This window comes from Drosophila biarmipes, chromosome 2R (assembly GCF_025231255.1).
Source record: "Drosophila biarmipes strain raj3 chromosome 2R, RU_DBia_V1.1, whole genome shotgun sequence".
NCBI classification, from domain to species: Eukaryota; Metazoa; Arthropoda; class Insecta; order Diptera; family Drosophilidae; genus Drosophila; species Drosophila biarmipes.
In genome coordinates this window covers 5,625,090-5,643,383 of record NC_066615.1, presented here as the reverse complement: position 1 = coordinate 5,643,383, position 18,294 = coordinate 5,625,090, and the positions used below count along the sequence as shown (strand labels likewise).

Sequence of the window (18,294 nt, the reverse complement as noted above, 5' to 3'; positions counted from 1 at the left end):
TGTACAGTTTCCGATTTCCGCTTTCCTGTTTATCGTTTATTGGGTTTTTCGCAACGTAAAAGTAAAAGCACTGCCAGACCGAGGCGCCGTCGTGCGGGAAAATCGGGGAACCCGAAGAGAAATTTGCACTCGTTAGCTCTTCAGAGGAAACCGACTTCTGGCAGTGCCATCATCGTCGTATTGAACTCTGATGCTGGCACGTTCCTCCGGCTTTTTGCCGGAGTCCCCTGGCTTTTTCGCCCTCTTAAAGATCTACACGCGCGGATACTCTGGCACATGTTTCGGTGTACTGCCATCCATTCACGGCCATTTCCCAGCCAGAGCTCCCGGGAGCTCCTGGAGCGTCCTTTGGCAGTTGGTCGTCGTGTGTTGTTAGTCATTTATATGGGGCACATAAATTATAACAAATATGTACGCAGGCGGCATTCCAAATGATTTCTCACTGCGCACTCGGGCCTGCGAGTTATAAATAATCTTTAATTAAAAGAGCCCCGTGGCGGAAGACAGAAATATGTTTTAAAATATTGAGGTGTACGTGCTGTCGAGCGGTTGACAAAATGGCTAAATGCGCTGTGATTTGTAGCTGTCTGCCCAAGACATCGCACTGTACAGATACATTTTCTGACGGGCCTTGCTGGTTTAATTGTTCTTAAAGTTACACTTCTCATATCTACAGCTGCGCTGCATTTGATTGTGTTTAATTCGATTTGATTTTGCAGCGCGAATTACCAATTGCCGGCGCATAAATAACGCTCGTTTACAATGCCATAAATTTAAAACACAAACAAATTAACCCAATAAAATTTGTAAAAATCACATAAATTACGTTTGCATGTTTGCATGTCGGTGAAAGTGCAATGAATTTGCCTACAAATTTGCCAAACCAAAATAAAGGCAATTAAATGAATTTTACCAGGGCAGCAGAAACGGCGGACTGTAACTACCCAAAAACGGCATAAAATTACACTATTTTTTGTTTTATTCGGCCTGCCATTGTTTTGCTTATTTATTGACATGTCAACCAATTTTGCACCTCTGTCTCTCTCTCTCTCTTCAACCCCCCACACTCTCTCTGTCTCCCTCTTTGCAGCATTTGCGAAGTAACTTTAATTGAATTGAAGCATAAACAATTCGCGAAAGAACCCCCTCGAAAAATGCTCGCAGTGCAAAGTGTGGCAGGTTTCTGAGCACGCAGGCCACACCGGTGCAGGAGCACCAGGACACCCGGCAGCCACCTGCCCCGCATCTCCCTCGTCCGCCAACCAGCACCGCCAGGAGGATCGAGGGCTGGGCCACCACCATGGGCAGGTCCTGCAGCCGCTCGCTCTCCCTGCCGCTCTGCCTGCTCGTCCTGTCCGCCCTGAATGGCCAAGCGGCGGCGGCGACCCGCGTCCGCGTCAGCTCCTCGACCACGATGACGCGGAACATAGAGGAGGAGAACGGTGAGTGACCTATTTTACCATCTGACCAACCTGAAATTCGATGCATTGCCTTAAAATAGATGGTTTCATAAAATTCAATTTTATCACAAAGAAAAATATATTTTAGTATAGATATTTTAAATAAATCATTTGGTTAAGACCGTAGCAGCTAGTGATAGCTGGCGGAAGGTTATCCCCAAATCGTTTGATCGTTTACTTTTAAAATATGCAGACTCTGTGAAACGGCAGTAATAAACTAGTTTGATGGAACAAACGAACGAACAATTTGCAATGGCCATATCGAACTGATAATGCGTCCTATTCCTTTGTGCTCGAAAGTTAATTTAAAGTGAAAAGTTTGCTTTCCATTAGTCTGTCTATGTGTGCGTCGTTCGAACATGCGTGCGTCGGTGTGCGAGTGCGTGTGCATGTGTGAGTGGGCTGGCGCAACTTTTATTCAATCAACATAAAGTTTATTGTGTGTAAAGAAAATTGCGTTTGCGTTGCCTTTGTGGGCTGACAAAGCGGGTCTTTGTCGCTGCATTATTGGCCAAATGAAATTTTCGGTTTTATGCGTGCAAATTAGGCCAAATTGTTATGGATTTGAAATTGATTTCGAATCGACGCGAATCGCGGATGAAAAATCCTTTTAATCGAAGCAGCTGACAGCTGTTGTTCGGCGACGGCGAGAACTTTCTTTCGGGCCATCACTTTCGCCGGCAAATAATAAAATGTGGCTAATAAATAAGCCCGAGGCAGGGGCTCCTCCTCGAGTGGCAAACGAGCGGCGACGAAAGCCACAGAAATGCGAAACAAACTTGGCCAACTTTCGGCCATCGAAAAGTTTTCCGAGTGGCTGTATATTAGCATCGGGCCAAGTTCCCAGGCCTGTCATCGGCAAGAAGGAGTGTCCAGGTTCTGGAAACAGTTATCTATTGGTCGGCTCAGCTTCCATCTCAATTAAGCCAAGAAACGGGAGGCAGCGGGGCCTGGGATCAAGCATACGCCATGGGGGCACGTGTAATTTCGCCAGCCCTCTTGGCCAGGCCAAGGAACCTCCTGTCCCAGCCCGAAGCCAAAGTCAAAGCCAAAGTCCAAGTCCAAGTCAAACAAACGTCCTGGCACTGCAGCGGTTTAACGCCCGGGGACCGGGTGCATATTGTTCCACTTGCCTGCTCGGCCTTTTGATGCCAAAGTTTCCGACTGACGCAAATTGCTGGTGTGGTGCGCATGTGGGCCAAGTCGGGTCTTCATAAATTCAGATTTTATATGTTTTCAATTGAATTTCGTTGTTGCGCCAGCCAGCCAACCATCCGACCGTCCGACCATCAAGCCATCCAACTGGCCGAAACTTTTCACTTTGGCATTTTAATGTTTTCCAAGTTAACTTCGCCGCACGCCACCACTTCCTCTGGAGCACATAGTTCCGGCCGCTCGCCGGCTAAGCTGGCTGGCAAAAGCAAAAGTATTTATCGCATTGCTATGAAAACAACCTACTCAACATTTTGGCCAAAACTTGGAAATTATGTTTGGCTTGCCGCTCCGATTTGCCGCTGTTGTTCTGTCTGTGTGCTCTGGGCCAAAGTTTGCCAGCGCAGCTTTATAAATGCTTATTTAGAGGCATATCTGATGAGTTAAGTTTCGGCCCGAGCTCTGTAAACTTCGATTCAGATGTCTACATCAGGCTGGTGTTGGCCAACTTTCCCAAGGGCTTTAACGCCAGATTTACAAGATCTGCAGCGGAGCAAGTCGAGGTCGCATGCATGCGAGGCTGATAACTGGGTTTCGGTTCAACAACTACGGAGAAGATGAATTTGTTTTCCTCGGCTTTTGCCAGGATTAGGTCTCTGAGAACTTTCTAATTATGCCTGGCAAATATTTCCAGCTGCGATTGGCAACTTCAATTTCATTTCTCTAATCCCGTACTTGTTACATTTTATCATTTAAACATGACTATTTTATAAAAAGTTGTATAAGTTTAATACCTGATTTTGTATTTATTATTGAAGCTTTTTGGTTGCATGAAATACCTGTTATTTACCTTTGATTTCTTTTTAATTTACGTTTATTTTCTTTTGTTTTCTTGCAGCCCTTCTTTTGCTTTTGGCCGGTAAGTTGATTACCACCTAATTTATTTTCGAAAGACCTACTTTATGCGGCCTTTAAGCTACACAAATATTATCGGTCTTTAAGCCAGGACAACCCAAACAATTTGCCCATCAGATTGACCGGGCTCAAACGCAAGGGGCGGTGGCAACAGCTGCGGCCACGCCCACAACATGAATACAAACACGAACCCACAGCGGTAAAGGCATCAAAGCAGCTAAAAAATCAGCTTTGTAAGGCGAGCTGGCAAGGGAGAAGTCAAGATGCCGAATGGATAGCATTAAGCCAGCAAAACCAAAAACACCAGAGTACGAAAAATACCAAAACAACTTTCAGCTGGTCGAAAAGTCCTTCGCAACGTGTGCGTGTAGTTGACCGAAAAAACTTTCCCTCGAACTTAGCCCGAAGAGCCTGAAATTCCAATGCAGCAGGAAGCCGGCTGACAGCGCGATGAATGACAAGCAGCGCCAGTTCAGTTCGGTTTGTCAAGAGCTTCTTTTACTTTCTCGACTTTTCCCTTTTCTTGGCAATGGCGATGGAGATGGCGATGGCGATGGCGATTGGCTCTGAAGTCCTGGCCAGAAAGTCCTGGCCGCCGGGAGAGTGGCCCACTAGGCCGTGGAAGTGTTTCGGCGGCGGCTTCAAAGGAAAGGCGACTGTCGCCAGGCCTCCTGCCCACTCCACGCTGTTGTGATTTTCGGTGTCTGTGTTGTCAGGTTTTCTTTGCTCTTTGTTTGCCCGGAAAACTCTGCCTGTTCGCCTTCGGCCACACATAAATGCGTGGCCATACTTCATTCATTTCATGGCTTGGCAAGGACATTTATCATCTGCCCCTCGAGTGCGTCACAAAAAGGCAGTGGGCCGCGCCGCCCCCTCCTTGTTGATGTTTCTATATTTGTCGTGGTGGGTGCGGGGAAAGCAAACACCAGCAAGAAAGGCAGCACAAAAAATTGCGCAAATTTCACCCAAAATATTAAATAGAATTCATTTTGCTCACTCCTCGAACCCGGCCCCCGACCGCATTTCCCCTGGCTGTTATTCATGGCACTTTTTGCCCTCTTATCGCTCGTGTTATTTTTGTATATGAATTCTGCGGTTACTTTCAATGCCAAGGAGCCAGGAGCCGTGAGCCGGGAGCCCGAGCAATTGGCGGGGCAAAAAGTGGAAAATTTTAAGCCTACTTGAAATTTATTTGCACTCATTACGCCTGACAGTTCGCAGATATCAAGGCGGTGTGAAAAGACCGAGATAAATTCGTTGCGGGTCCTGGCGGCGAGCCATTAAAGAGTTTGCAGTCCTTGTTCGGCTTAGGGGCTAAGCCCATTGAACGGGATCGAGTTGGGCTCAGACGGTGAGCCTCCAATGCTATTTCAATAGCACGAGGCCCCGGATCCGGCAATCCGACAGACTCCGGCCCAGACCGACAGACTCACTAATGAACAAATAAAGCTTAGCGGGCCAGGGAATAAAACCCAACCGCATTAATAAATCACACCGAGAAAGCGAGAACAGAACAGAAATAATGCAAATGCCTTGCGACAGATGAAGGCAGGTCTCTGGAACTCCAGAAATGACAAAACAGTTTTCCCTGCCAGTCTCCATGTCTGACTTAAGAGATTTCCACGCAAATTCCGCAGGATGCAGAGACGGGAAATGGAATGGCATTTATGTCTGCCGCACCAGATGAGTTTCCCATGTGCTCCGAGTCGTCGACACGGCCGAGTTATGTCTACACTCCCCCGTAAAATCAACAAGAAAAATCAGACAACTCCCAGTCCAGTTGGCAAGTTTATTGTCGGCAACTGGCAACTATTATGCCATGCTAATCGGCTTAGACCGACTTCGGACCAGGTCCGTGAGGAAGCCAAGGGCTCAGGCAAACGAGCTCGGAGGCCGCCGAAGGACGTTGCCATGTGGCCTGCCCCTGATTGTTCATTTGCCACACGCGCCGTGAACAGACGGAGAAATATTTACATCCGGCATTGATAATGTCACACACTTCGGAAAATATCCTTTCTGCATGATCGTTCTGTCCGGTTCTAGGAAATTCCCTCAGATTTAAAGCTGTCGGTTTGAAGCTTTCCCAAGATTCTTCTTTCCAGTACGAGTAGAATATAAATATATTATACCTATCGCGCTCATGACAACGATTTTAGAAATATTAAAAGAAAATTCATGAACCCTGAGAATTATAGAGATTCTTTACGACTTTAGGACTTCGAAAAAGTAGTTATTTTGAGTCCGATGGCGATAACAAATAGCTGCCGAAGAAAAAATATATATTATCTTCGTGGTTCTCATTCTTCTATACTCTGGGGTGCAGCATGACTTTAAGATTTTTAAAGTATTAAACAGCTACCGTAGAAACTATAGTTATATTTATATTGAAATCTTCCGAATATGGGTACTAATTATGTATTATGGTCACAGCCGCAAGGGTATAACAACTTCGGCCTGTCGGAGCTAGCTACTTCTCTGGTTTACTTAGCCCAAAAACAAATCTTATTTCTTACCGTGGAAACCGAAGCAAAGATGAAACTCAGGCGAATACCTGCGACCCTTGGCTGTGTGGATTTTCGCCCTCCGAAATTGCGGCCTGCCCTCATTTGGATGACAGCCTAAGACGGCTGCCATCGCAGATGGAACCCCAAATTGTGGCCCTCTCCCTGGTGGCACGAAAAAATCGCTTTGCCTGTGCGGTTTCGGCTGTGTTTGGGGTGTGCTTTCGTTAGCATTCCGTGTGGAATTTGATACTTGATTATTTGTTGCTGGCCTCAAGCGTGCATAATATATCAAAGTGGCGTCAACGTCAACTGGAGATGTTCGGCCCGGACCAGTCCCGCTTTTGGATCCCCAGCCCGACATGTGTAGACATCATGTGTTGGCAGTCAGGCTGGAATCTTGTTTTTAGTTACAGTTTAGTGTTGGCCGCATAATAAATAAATAAACAGTTGACTCAGACCTCTTTCCGCCCGCCCTCAAGTGGTCCTTCTTCCGCCCACGGCTCCTGTCAGCTCCTTCGTGCATGTCCTGTCTCGTTTCGTATGCTAAGAAGCCGGGCGGCTCCCTCTTTAAGGCGTTTTCCCCAAACCCAAATCAGATGCGGCTCTTGAAAATTTTCCGAAAAATTCCAAAGTTTTTCATTAATCTTTGGTAGTTGTTGTCGCTGTCGAGGATTTGCATACTTAAGTTGTCGTGACTTCATAGGCAGGCGAATTTAAAAGCGCTTTATATTCTTGGAAGGAGCAACAGTTGAGGGAGCTGACCTGAGCAACACAAAAATATTTTAATATTACGAACATATACATATTAGTAAATACCCATAAATATAAGCCACTTTATGGCTGAGAAGCACATGGCAAAGCCAGTAAAATAACAAAACTAGCAAACAAACTTTGCCGATAAATCTCTCCCATTAAACCTGGGAAGATTCCTTCCACCCAAAATTCTATGCATTTTAAACTCAAACGAAACTACTTCACACATTTAAAGAGAAAGGGCTTCTGCAGGGGCACATAACTTCATATTGATTTTCAACGTAAGCCCATGCACTTGCACCAGGGATCTAAAGAAATTCCAGACAATTAGTGCTTGAAAATCCCACTCCTGGCTGCACTAATCATAAAGCCTTAGTCCCGGGCTCTGGCTGGCACACATATGTGTGCAGGGATGTAGGCATTGGATGCAGAAGGACGAGGTGGAGGCGTAGGCCTGCTGCTGGGCTGATCCTTGAGGGCTTAAGACTCCAAAGCCACGTGATGCCATGACAAAGTTCCGCAATGGCAACTGTAACTTGCAGTTGCACATGTCATGCCCAAAGACCAGGCTCCGGGCACACACCATCGCAGGGATACGACGCACCAGGACATTCATAACAATTTGTCGGCCGAGAATGCAGCCAAAAATCTCGTACGCTCTCCCAATTGTTATACAACATTTAGGGTCATTTGCATACAAAACCTAAATTAAAATTTGGCCGAGCCGAATGGAGTCGAGCTGCACATCCTTTGATGTGGCATCAGCAGCAGGCGAATCCTGGCCATCCCGGAGTCCTTGCTCCCCCGGCCCACCCTGGGCTATTTAATGCAGCAATCTGACCGGCAGTGGTTGCACTTTTCTAATTAGACGAGCCAGCAGGGGGAGAGGGCCGCGCCTGACATAACAAAAGTTAATTAAACATGTAATTGTTGGCCAGAGCAGCAGGCAAAGATTTGCCCACGAGTGGGATTGGCGTCGTTGGGATCGAATGTGCACACCGAATACCGTTCCGCTGCCTCGCTACAGGGTATCGACCAGCTTGGCATGATTAGGTCTGAGGTCTTTGCCCGCCGGCCAAGTGGAAATTTGATTAAGTTGCAGCGACTGCCGCCGCCGAGTGCTGAGTTTTGAATGGCCGTTGTGTTGCGGTTCGGCATCGTAACGTGAATTAAAACAGAGACTTGGGCTAATGGCTGCGACTAGCCCGGCTCCTCGACAGCACAATAAAAATTTTACAATTCAATTTCGCTTTTATTTCCCGGATATTATGCCCTGGAGCTGCCGCGAGTCCACCCACTTCATATGCTCTCTTTATTTTATTGCTTCAAATTGTTTGTTGCCATTTCGCATTTGTGCCGCCCGGCTGCGCAGAAACATTTAACTTTGTGCAGCACGGCGATGGCAAAAAGAGCCCGGCCAGAGCGTGCTGCAAAATGAAAACATGGCGTGGCGAGGCAACTAAAACCAACTATACTTAAAAAACTGAAACTAAAACAGCGCGGCGACAGCAAAAAAGTTGTCAACTCTCTCCAGTTCAAGGAGCTGGAGGCGGAGGACGCGGGTGGGCGTGGCGCACAGCTCCGGTTGCAGTCGAAGTAAAGTCAAGTTACGCGTGGAACTCTCCGGGCCACAGGACCCGGTGGCCAAGTAGCTCGGCGCCCAGGACGTGGCGGGGATGTACAAAAGGGGGTGAAAAAATAGGGATATAGTACTCCGAACCGGAGAGCAAAGAGTGGAGAACACAAAAAGCACATTTCAGCTTGAACTCCCACTGAGACCCGGGCCAAATGAAATTGCCAACGTGAAAGTGTAGAAAAATGCAGGCAGCGGGAAATGGGATTGAGGATTGGCGGAGGTCCTGGCGGGACTTGGCCAAGGACCGGGCCAGCAACGGACCGCCACTGTCGTGCGTCTGCCACCAGTTAAACTGCAAAGTAAACGGACAAAATGTTAAATCAAAGCCAAACAAAAGAGGCGTAACGGGCCAGCAACACGGTGCCGTTGAAAAGGAGTTTAGACAGGTGGCTAAAGCTCAGGTGGGCCTCCCAGAGGGGCGAGGAGAAAGTTTCGCCGGCACTTTTGATAAGTTGAGTGCGACTTACGGATCCAGCTGGCTTTGGGATATCCTATCCAATAAATAGATGACGAAAATACTGAGGCTCGCAGGGCATTGATGCTTCCGGATGGCTGGAATGTTTACTTCAGAACATATTTCTTCCCTCTGCTCACAAAAAATTGTTAAAATTTCATTGCATTGAGCCCTTGCGCCCGGCTCGAAATGTGTGTCACACACGGCATGACATTCGCCGCATGAATTTTTCACGGGGGTATTAAGGCTACAGTGGCATTATTAATGCGGCTTCATTACGAAATTGTGCAACAAACAATAAATCGATTAAGCAAATATTTGCCGGCACTAAAAGTGTGTATTTTTACAAATGTAGCTGTTGGATGTCGTTTTTGTCCCTCTGAGTGGGCCGGTGCCGGAGGTTGGCGTGGTCCAGCCATATGCATTTTCCGTGCGTCATCCATTTTAATATTTCAACAAAACCAGAAATGACGCTGTAAAACCGACGCGGTTATATGTCAAATATCCCCCCTCCCGCATGCATATGCATGGATATATGGCACGGGGGCCAGGGCGGTCTGGTCGGGTTTTTTAAATTTTGCATGTAAATTTCATTGCATACACATGAACATTTATTTTTCTTTATGCCCCAGAAGAGAAGCGAGCTGGGAGCGGCTGCTGTCTGCTGCATTTTAATAAATTTATGATTTTATTTTGAATTTTTTCCCGCTGCCCAGCCCTCCAAATATGTGTCATTCGCCTGACAATTTCCCTTAACCGAAAAAAAGAGGGCCAAACGGAGGGAGGCGACCAGAAGGGGGAAAAATGGAGAAAGGTCCATAAATAACGAAGCATTTTACTTTGTATTTGCTGGATGAGATTTATAAATGCGTTTTTGTTTGCCGTCGTTGTTTCGCCAAATCGCGTAGAAATTTCATCGCGTTGCCGGCCACATTTCATTGAACGAAATGAAAAAATAATTGAAATATTTGCCAATCAGCAGAGCGAACATCGGAGCGCAGATAAGGCGACGAGCATTTTCCAGGAATTCCCAATTGCTGTCTGCGGCACGTTAATAAGCTCTTTGTTGACACGCACACAAACTGCCATGCCCGCCCCTCCCAGGATTTGAGTCCTTCGATTCCACGTGTGTGTGAGTGTGGGCGGAGGAGGGGGCCGTACGTAAGGACCTCGTGCTATCTGCGCCGACATTGTGCTGGCCCTTTCAGGCTGTCAATTGTGGCATGGGTCCTGGCGGGCTGTCGATTATCGGGTCGAGATTATTAACCTGTCAGTTTAGCGCTTTGTCTTGCCAGTGCCAATGCCAATGCCAAGTTGGTCCTTTTGGCCCTGGAAACATTGACAGCTGCACAGCATTAATGTAAAATATTTGTCTTACTAGGAACAACAACTGCGCTGTTTGTTTAAGTACTTACTGTCCCTGATTTAAGTTGGGTTCAAAATACCATGCGAATTATTTAAGCTAGGGAGTGCAGGTTAGTGCTTTCCGGAAGATGTGCTGGCCAACATAAAATGTTTACTTGCAGCAAATATTGGTTTTTGCAATTCATTTATTAAGCTAAGGTATTTTGTATTTTCTACATAGCCTAATTTTTGAATTGAGAACTTGCGCTCTTAAAAAGCAGGCAAGTACATTTTGGAATCCACGCTCTCAATATCGGAACCAAAGAGAAAATTAAGATTGAAACAACCCGTTTAATGAGAATACACTACTGACTGGATTTTTAAGAACATTTTCAACTGCATTTTCAATTGCGAACGTCAGAACTCTCTCTGTGTGGGAGGGAGTTCAATGACCTGGTGGCTTGTAACGGTAATTTGACCTCTTGCACTGACCGGCAGATATTTAGAGAATTATTTAAATGAAAATTCGCTGTTTCGGGGAACAGGAATTTTTGCACATTTGTTACCAACTTTTTGCCCGTTTCCCTTAAATGGCGATGGTAAAAAGCGTGTTGTGAAACCTCGACACCGCCACTAGCCCATAACAGTAACAGTAACAATGGCCGTAACAACGGCTGCAGTTGCAGTCATAATAGTAACAGTTATAGGGCACAACTTGTACCTCGTACATTGTAGATTGTAGCCGGGACATGGCGATTGCAATTGCAATTCCCGCACGAGTGCGGCTGCTTTTAAATTTTAATTAACTCAGAGGGCGAGAGCGGCCGAAACAAAGCCGAAGGCCCGCTGCCGCCACGGCAAAGTCGTGCAGAAAAAGTTATTATTTATTTCATGTTATTTCTGTGCTGTTTCAACGCGCCATAAACGACCAGTCCGACTGAGGCCACTGACTTGGCCAAAAGCAGGGTCCGGCTGGATGGCCCTGGCTGGTAGATGGACTGCAACTAGGCTGTGGGCCATCGCCATGTTCACTTATTTATGAGCATTTTACCCAGCCAGTGCCCACACACACTCGCTCACTGCGCGCTTTGAGAAAACTCGTCTGGAAATTATGTAAATTTTTCAGTTATTTTTCGTAAATTCTGGCTGCCGGACCTGGGATCCGTTTGGTTTAGGTTCCGTCTCGTTGCCCATGTCCAGCATGTCCTGAAGAGCACATCCCCCAACCGTTGCCCCTGCGCCCCTCTGCTGGCCCATTGTCGTGGCGGGGGTCAAAAGTTCAACTGCTGTTTCGTAGGTGGCCCTTGTCAACGCAGCTTTTGTGTCTCTGCCTAGAATATATAACCCATTTTTGGCTTTTCTCCACAACAGGCCGGGCGGCAGCAACAACAAATTGTCGTCCTCATCGTCCTGCGGTCTGAGCCCCATGCAAAATGTTGTGCCTCCCGCCCATCCACTTCCGACCACCCACCCACATTGTTGTTCAGGCAAGCGAATCCCGACAAGAGTGGACTCAAATTGCATTTGGTGTCCGGCCTTCAAAAGCACAGGCCCTGTGAAATGCTTCCCCGTATTTTCATATATGTGCCTCAGCTCAAGCTGGCGTTTTTTGGGAACTGTTTGTCTACCATTGCAATAACCATATTTACCTTTGAAATGTGAGCCACCAAAATGGGTTTGACAAACGTGAAGAACGATTGAATGTCTTCCGATCGTAATTTAAATTATTCTTTGGCGGAAACAGATGAGACAGGCAATTAAAAGCTCCTGGGAATTACGAGTATGCGCCCCTCTCGGGCCACAATAATTCAGCTTTAACCTTTGGCAAACCCATGTCAAGTGGCCCAAACCCCAGCACTCTGGCCTTATCCACTTAATTTGCCTGACTTATTGTCTGGCAATCAAAAATAAATTTCGTTAAATCGAAATTAGACGCACGAAGGCCATTAATCTTCGCCGCCCGACCCGCGTCCATTATCAGTGGCTAAACAGAAAGCCCTGGCCATGGAGTTGTAAGGAGCTAATCTGGCGAATGCAATCTACGCACACACAAGTGTGGGTGTAACCGCACACAGCACCAACACAAGCGAAAATGCACACACACCACACACTCGAATTATTTATTTTAAATTGCAAAATTGTCTGTGGCCAAATCGGTTTTCATATGCTGCCGCCCCTCGCATTTATGGCCATTGTTTCTAGCAAATTATTTATCTTTTCGGCTTGGCAATAATAACGAAAACACTGCCGTCGTTTATGGCCGTTTATGTGACTTTATTTACGGTCTCTCGTCCGCCGCTCTGGCTTTATAATCTCTCTTTTTTGCGGCAATTTTAATTTGATATTTATCAATTTGGGCTTCGTCTCCTCTTTGTGAACATTCCGTTTGCCCCCACATAAGTATGCTCGGCTGTCTGGAGTTTTCAATGCCAATTCCATTAATCCCTTGGCTCGTTGACTTGTCTAAGAATGCGTCAAATGTCTCTTAAGCCATCAAAAGGATTTTAATGAAAGTGGCTTGCTTTGTATGGTTTGTTTTCGGTCTGCTCAGACTCGAGATCTGGCTTGCACAACTTTGTCGATAACCATGGGTTTTAACCGGAACTTGAACCTTCCCTCTAATACGAAATACAACTTTTATTTAAACAACAAGTCGTTCCAATGTATTATATTAAATTATATATATAATCTTGTATAGGTTTAATTTTTCATTGTGGTTGACGCAACAGATCTTTTACGTTAACCGAAGGCTTAAACCGGCACTTACACGCTTAGATATTAAGTGCAAATTATTTTTGCCAAATGTTTCTATGTTATCTAACCTATTATCATAATTCATATCATAAATCATGGAGTACTATAACAGTAGAGGTTAACCCATATTTTAAATTTTGGTAAACCATTGTACCAAAGGTCGCTCCAGTGTATCCTGTAAGTTCTTCTGGCAACAGAACGCTCCCAACCAGACGTCTTTAAACACAATCTGGCTCTGTTTCATTGTTTGGCACTAGTTTCGCCCCAAATGTCATTCAGATTAAATTTGGCGTGAAAGTAGCATTTTAAAATTGTACAAAATACTTAAGACAGGCGGGGAAGGGGCTTCTGAGGCGTGGTGGGTGGAAGGAGTGCGTGTGAGCTCGCGCATAACAACGGGAATGGGAGTGGCAAGGCTCCTGGAGCTTTGTGGCTGACATTAAAAGCAAAAGGCGGGAGTGAAGCAACAGTGGGGCTCAGGACGTGCCATGCGAGGTCCTTCCCTGGGCGAAAAAAGCACCCGCCCACATGGATGTTTATGAGCGCCAGCACGTGACGGGCGGAGGAAAAGGGTCTCAGAAGAGCTCACGGCGACTCAGTGGCAGGCTTCCTTTCCGACCTTCCCTTGCACCGCACGCACTTTGCTCACACAATTGTTTTCGCCAGGCGCCTTTGTCTGGGCCCTTTTCCCACATGCCGTTCCGGGCCCAAAAGAAAGTCTCAGTTGGCCCCATTTCGTACCTTTAACGTTTGTTTGGCCCAGCGACTCGTTGCTGTTTGCCTTCCTTGCCCGATTTTTTTCTTGTTCCCCCTGGACAACCCTGCCGGAGATTCGGTAAAATCAATGTTCCGGATTTGCCGGTTTTTAGGCGTGCTCTCCCGATGCCCTGGAATAATACCTGCAGACTCAGTCAGGCCTAATTGATGCGCTCCTGCCTAATGATCGATTCGAGTTACTGAGAAATTCGCTGTAATAACACAAAATGCTGGCCGTCAAAGCAGATTTATTTCGAATGCTGGCAAAATAAATCCGATCCGATAGCAGAAGATGTTACAGGCGGCGGCACATCAAAGCAGTCGCCTAGTCAACCAACCAGCCGCAGAAAAATGGAACCGTTCCGGCCCGCTCCCTCCAATAATCTGCCGGGTTTTCCCTTTTCCATCTGTTGCGCCCGTTGCCCTGGCTGCCAGATGCAAATGTTTTCTTTCCCTCTTCCCTCTATCCTCTTCTGTTCGGGGATAAAGAAAACCCCAACAAATGTGGGCTACTTTGTGTCTGATTGTCGGGTTGTCTGAGCGAATGTTTGCGGGTTTATTTGCCTGCCTTGTGGTTTTATTTTTGGCGAAAAATAAGACGAAAATATTATGTCACGGCAGCTACCTTTTCCGATAACCACGCTTACGCCGCATCCCGGGGGCGTGTCGGCGCGCCGCTCTCTTTCAAAAAGGCGGACACGCAGACAATGCAAAGTATACTCGTTTATGTATGAAATATAGGGTCATATTTTGGCCAGCCATCGGCGTTATTTATGCCGCCCACCGCCTACGTGCATTGTTTGGCTAATAAAGCAAAAAAGTGAGAACCCGGCCGGGGGAGGCGAAACTATGGCACAAAGCGGGTGTATTTTGGGAATGTTTTTAAGCCAACATTGGGATATCGCCATTGATATGGGTCCGCCAATCCATGGGGTGGGTGCGATGGCATCGGCACAAAACGCCTTTTCACACCTAAACGAGCCCATATAAACAGGCCACAACAACAGCTGCAAAAACAACAACAATCCGTGTGAGATATTGGATGCTGGCGATGGATAGGACAAACAATGAAACAATTTTCATCGAGTGAACGTGTTGATCTACGCGCATGCAGCCGATTTGAAAGGCAAAGGAATTCAACGGTGAGGCAATTATAAATCGCAGGCCATTCGTTCAATCATGCTCAATCATAGGTCACAGCGCGAAGCGCCTTCTAGCTAGCTGCCATTAAAGCGCCGAAAGTCCTTCTTGCCTTCCAGTGAAAGCGAAAATGTGGCGCTTGAAAACGCGCTGCGACACGCATACTAATGAACGACCCCAACCGGAAGTGCGTGCCTACAGAGTGTGGGTGTGCGCGTGTGTGTGGGTGGCTGAGCACTGACGACATTAGCGCCATTTTGTCGTAATTAATGTGCGCCATATTAGTTGCTATTTGGCCATTTTTCACACACACAAGCACAGGCACTCACAAAACAGTTTCGGGGGAAAAGTTTTGCAATTTTAGTTGAAGAATTTCGCACAGCTGCCTGTTTCCTGTGGCGGTGGCGGCGGATGAAGAGGAAGCCCAGTGTGTGAAAGCAGCCCCAAAATAGCTATCTGTGTGTGCGTGTCCCGGCATCCATCTTCCCACAAAGGGGATGCCCACACACTTGCTCACAGCGTTTTGAGACGAGTTTTTATTGCCGGCATAATTAGCCGCGCTGGAGCTGGAGGCGCCTCGCAAAAGTCAAAGGCATACGCCAACGAAGTGCCTCCAGACTGCGGTCGACTGGGTGAATTTCGGCCAGAGGTTGCTGTCTCTGAGACGTGTATCTAATTCACAATATTAGATTGGGGCAGGCACCTACACAAGTAAAAGCGATGATATAAGAGCGGTTACATAGGGGCGCTTGGAAATGTCTTTCGGGTCTTACAGACCAGATAAAGAACTTCGAATTTAATTACCAGATATAATCCAAAAACCCTGACGATCGTAGCTTACAAAATATATAAAAGAATAGCCCTGCTTGTAAATTTTTTACAACTAATATTAAAGAAAAAGTTGTAGATTTTGTAAAATTTGCATTGCGTTTACAGCACCATTTAATCACACAAATCCTCTTAAATAACTTTAAGAAAACACAATAACAATATGTGACAAATTATATTATGGCCTTTCATATAACGATATAACTTATTGAATAATGTCATATTGTTGAAGTATGCTTTACAGCAGATGCTTCAAAAAATGTAAGTCCAAATTATATATACAAGCTTCATTTAAAATGAAGTTGAGGGGGTTGACCTCTGTACCTAGCCCGTAACAACTCTATGGACCGCCCTCGTAGTTAGTAGCTCTTTAGTCAGTTCGCATCCCCGCTGCCTGTTGAAGGTTAGTTAGCCAGTTAGTCGCTCGATGGATGTTAATTTCCCCCTCTCCGGTGGCGAATGCTTAAATGATTCTCCGCTAATGCGTCTGTTTATGTTTTATGTTGATGTTGCCGGCTCTGCGGCTGTTTCGGCTAGCTGTGCCCATCCTATTTGACTTTGTGCAGTATTTATTTGCGGCGCACACAGACGCACATCACCCACACAGCGCCGCAGTGTTTATGTTTGGGCAAACACAGAAGCAGCAGGGCGAGCAGTACCAACATGGGTCACATGTGCGTGGCGCGCATTTAATTTCTATGGCCGGAAGTTGACTAGACAGTTGACTGCCTCCTGTGTCTGCCACAGCTGTGTGGCACGGTATTTGTGTAAGCTGCTTTTTGTGCCATTTTTCCATCGCTGAGCTGTGCTTTGGCCTCGATTCCGTTGTTCAGTCTGCCAATATTTGCCGAAGGGCTTTGGGGGTCGCTGGGAAAGACAAGCGGTGAGCTCAGCTAATTGCCACCGAACTCGTATTGGATTTGCAATTTAAGCTTTTGCCGCCCCTAAAACACTCTCACTATCGATTCCCGCTCTTTTCGCCCGATTTATGGCCACATTTATTGCCATTACTGAAATATGCTGCATCAAAAAACTGGTGACTTTCCCTCCGCTCCACGCCCATAAATCATCGGGCCAAAAGGGAAAACTACTTAAAGCGCCATTACAACAAATTTAAAGCAATTTGGAACTTAGGCCAGCCGCACACGCCCCCGCTCCTCCGCTGCATCATCGGGTTTGGAAAGTTGTGCCAAATAAAAAGGCCGGCTTGGAGTGGAGAAATCCGAAAAAGCGGGGACCGGCAGGACTGGCAAAAAGAAAACAAATGTTTTGGACACTTTATTATGCGCATTATTCACTGCTACAATGTTTTATCCTTTTTTCTGCCTTTTGGAACAGGACTGTTGCTCCCGTTGCGCCGGCGATTTCTAGTCCATTAACTTGACCCAAAGGTCCACTCAACGGGAAGCGCTTTAAGAAATCATTCCGTATAAATGTCAAACGGGGCCCAGGGGGGCGCACTCGGGCCCTTGAAGTGGTTGGGCCGGCATTAGCCAAGTATTATGATTTGATGGGCCCGGGTCCTTTTGTACCAAGTCATTTGTGCAGCTGAAGGGCTTTGGGTCGGGAAATGCAGGCGTAACCCCGTTTCCAGCTGAACAAACCGGCGGGCATATCATGTGTAAAATTAGCTTATTCCGTTGGATAACCATGTATATAGCCTCGGCTCCTCCGCCAGCCACTCGTCAAGGCGACTCACTTTGGTCCCAGCAGCTGGGCCAGGAATAGATTGCTCCACGATCCGCCTGTGTTGCATAATTCTCGGTGCGCTTAATGCAATTTTTATGTTGCCTGTGCATTAAGTCATAGTCAGGAGCCCTTGGAGGACACATTTCTTTTGCCTGTTGGCGCATTAAATTTATATGGGAATTGCTCTGCCTGCCATATGGGACACCGGAAAAATGTGGAAAAAGGGAAAACGAGGGCCCACAGACCTTAGACTTTGCCTCGACCGCAGCTCCTCCCCGTTTTGACTTGCTGCCAAGCATAAATTTTACAAAACTCAACAAATAACCCTGGGGCGGCAAGGATAAGTGGGGGAGAACGAGGGCTGTGGAAAGGAGCCGGAAGCGAGTGGGTATCCTGGACACTGCCAGGTTTTTCCGATGCCATCTCCATGCCTTTGCTAAATTTATTTTGTGGGCGTGCAGTTTTCAATTTGGCAGCTGCCCCGTCCCAAAGTATTCGCCGAGTGCCAGCCAAAGGCGTGTGTTCAGCAAAATCAATAAAAACACATTTAAAACCGCACCAGGACACTAACATGGGTCCTGCTGGACGCCTTTTGCGCCGAGTCAGCGGTTGAGTCCGGCACAATGCTAATTCGGGGCGCGGCAAATTAACATGATATCCCAAGGGGCACGAATCGCTGCAGAGGATTCCCGGGAACGAATTACTGCCAGCCGGCGAGTGCTGGGCAGTTCCACCAAGCCCATACACCGGGCTTTTCCCACCACTCAACTGGACTGTTTGCGTAACCCGATTGCATTAGGCTTTCCATCTGGCCAACCCTTCTTCCCTTCCCTTGCGGACAACACGGCGTATACGCATTGTCGCGACTTGAGTGGGTGTGGCACATGCACTTTGCCTCGCCCGAGTCAC

General features: G+C 46.9%; 1 protein-coding gene across 9 annotated transcripts in view; it reads left to right on the top strand.

Moving 5' to 3' along the window:
* Positions 1 to 18,294, top strand: part of LOC108029676 (nephrin) — a 65,786-nt gene that overhangs the window by 8,552 nt on the left and 38,940 nt on the right. For 7 of the 9 annotated variants that reach the window (XM_050887496.1, XM_044092036.2, XM_044092035.2 and 4 more), the window contains exons 2-3: positions 1,091 to 1,442; positions 3,511 to 3,531. In XM_050887496.1, the coding sequence (XP_050743453.1) occupies positions 1,301 to 1,442; positions 3,511 to 3,531 (163 nt within the window). In that variant the 5' untranslated portion in view covers positions 1,091 to 1,300. The remainder of the gene's footprint in view (positions 1 to 1,090; positions 1,443 to 3,510; positions 3,532 to 18,294) is intronic. The other 2 variants (XM_017102121.3, XM_044092037.2) reach the window with 1 other exon arrangement.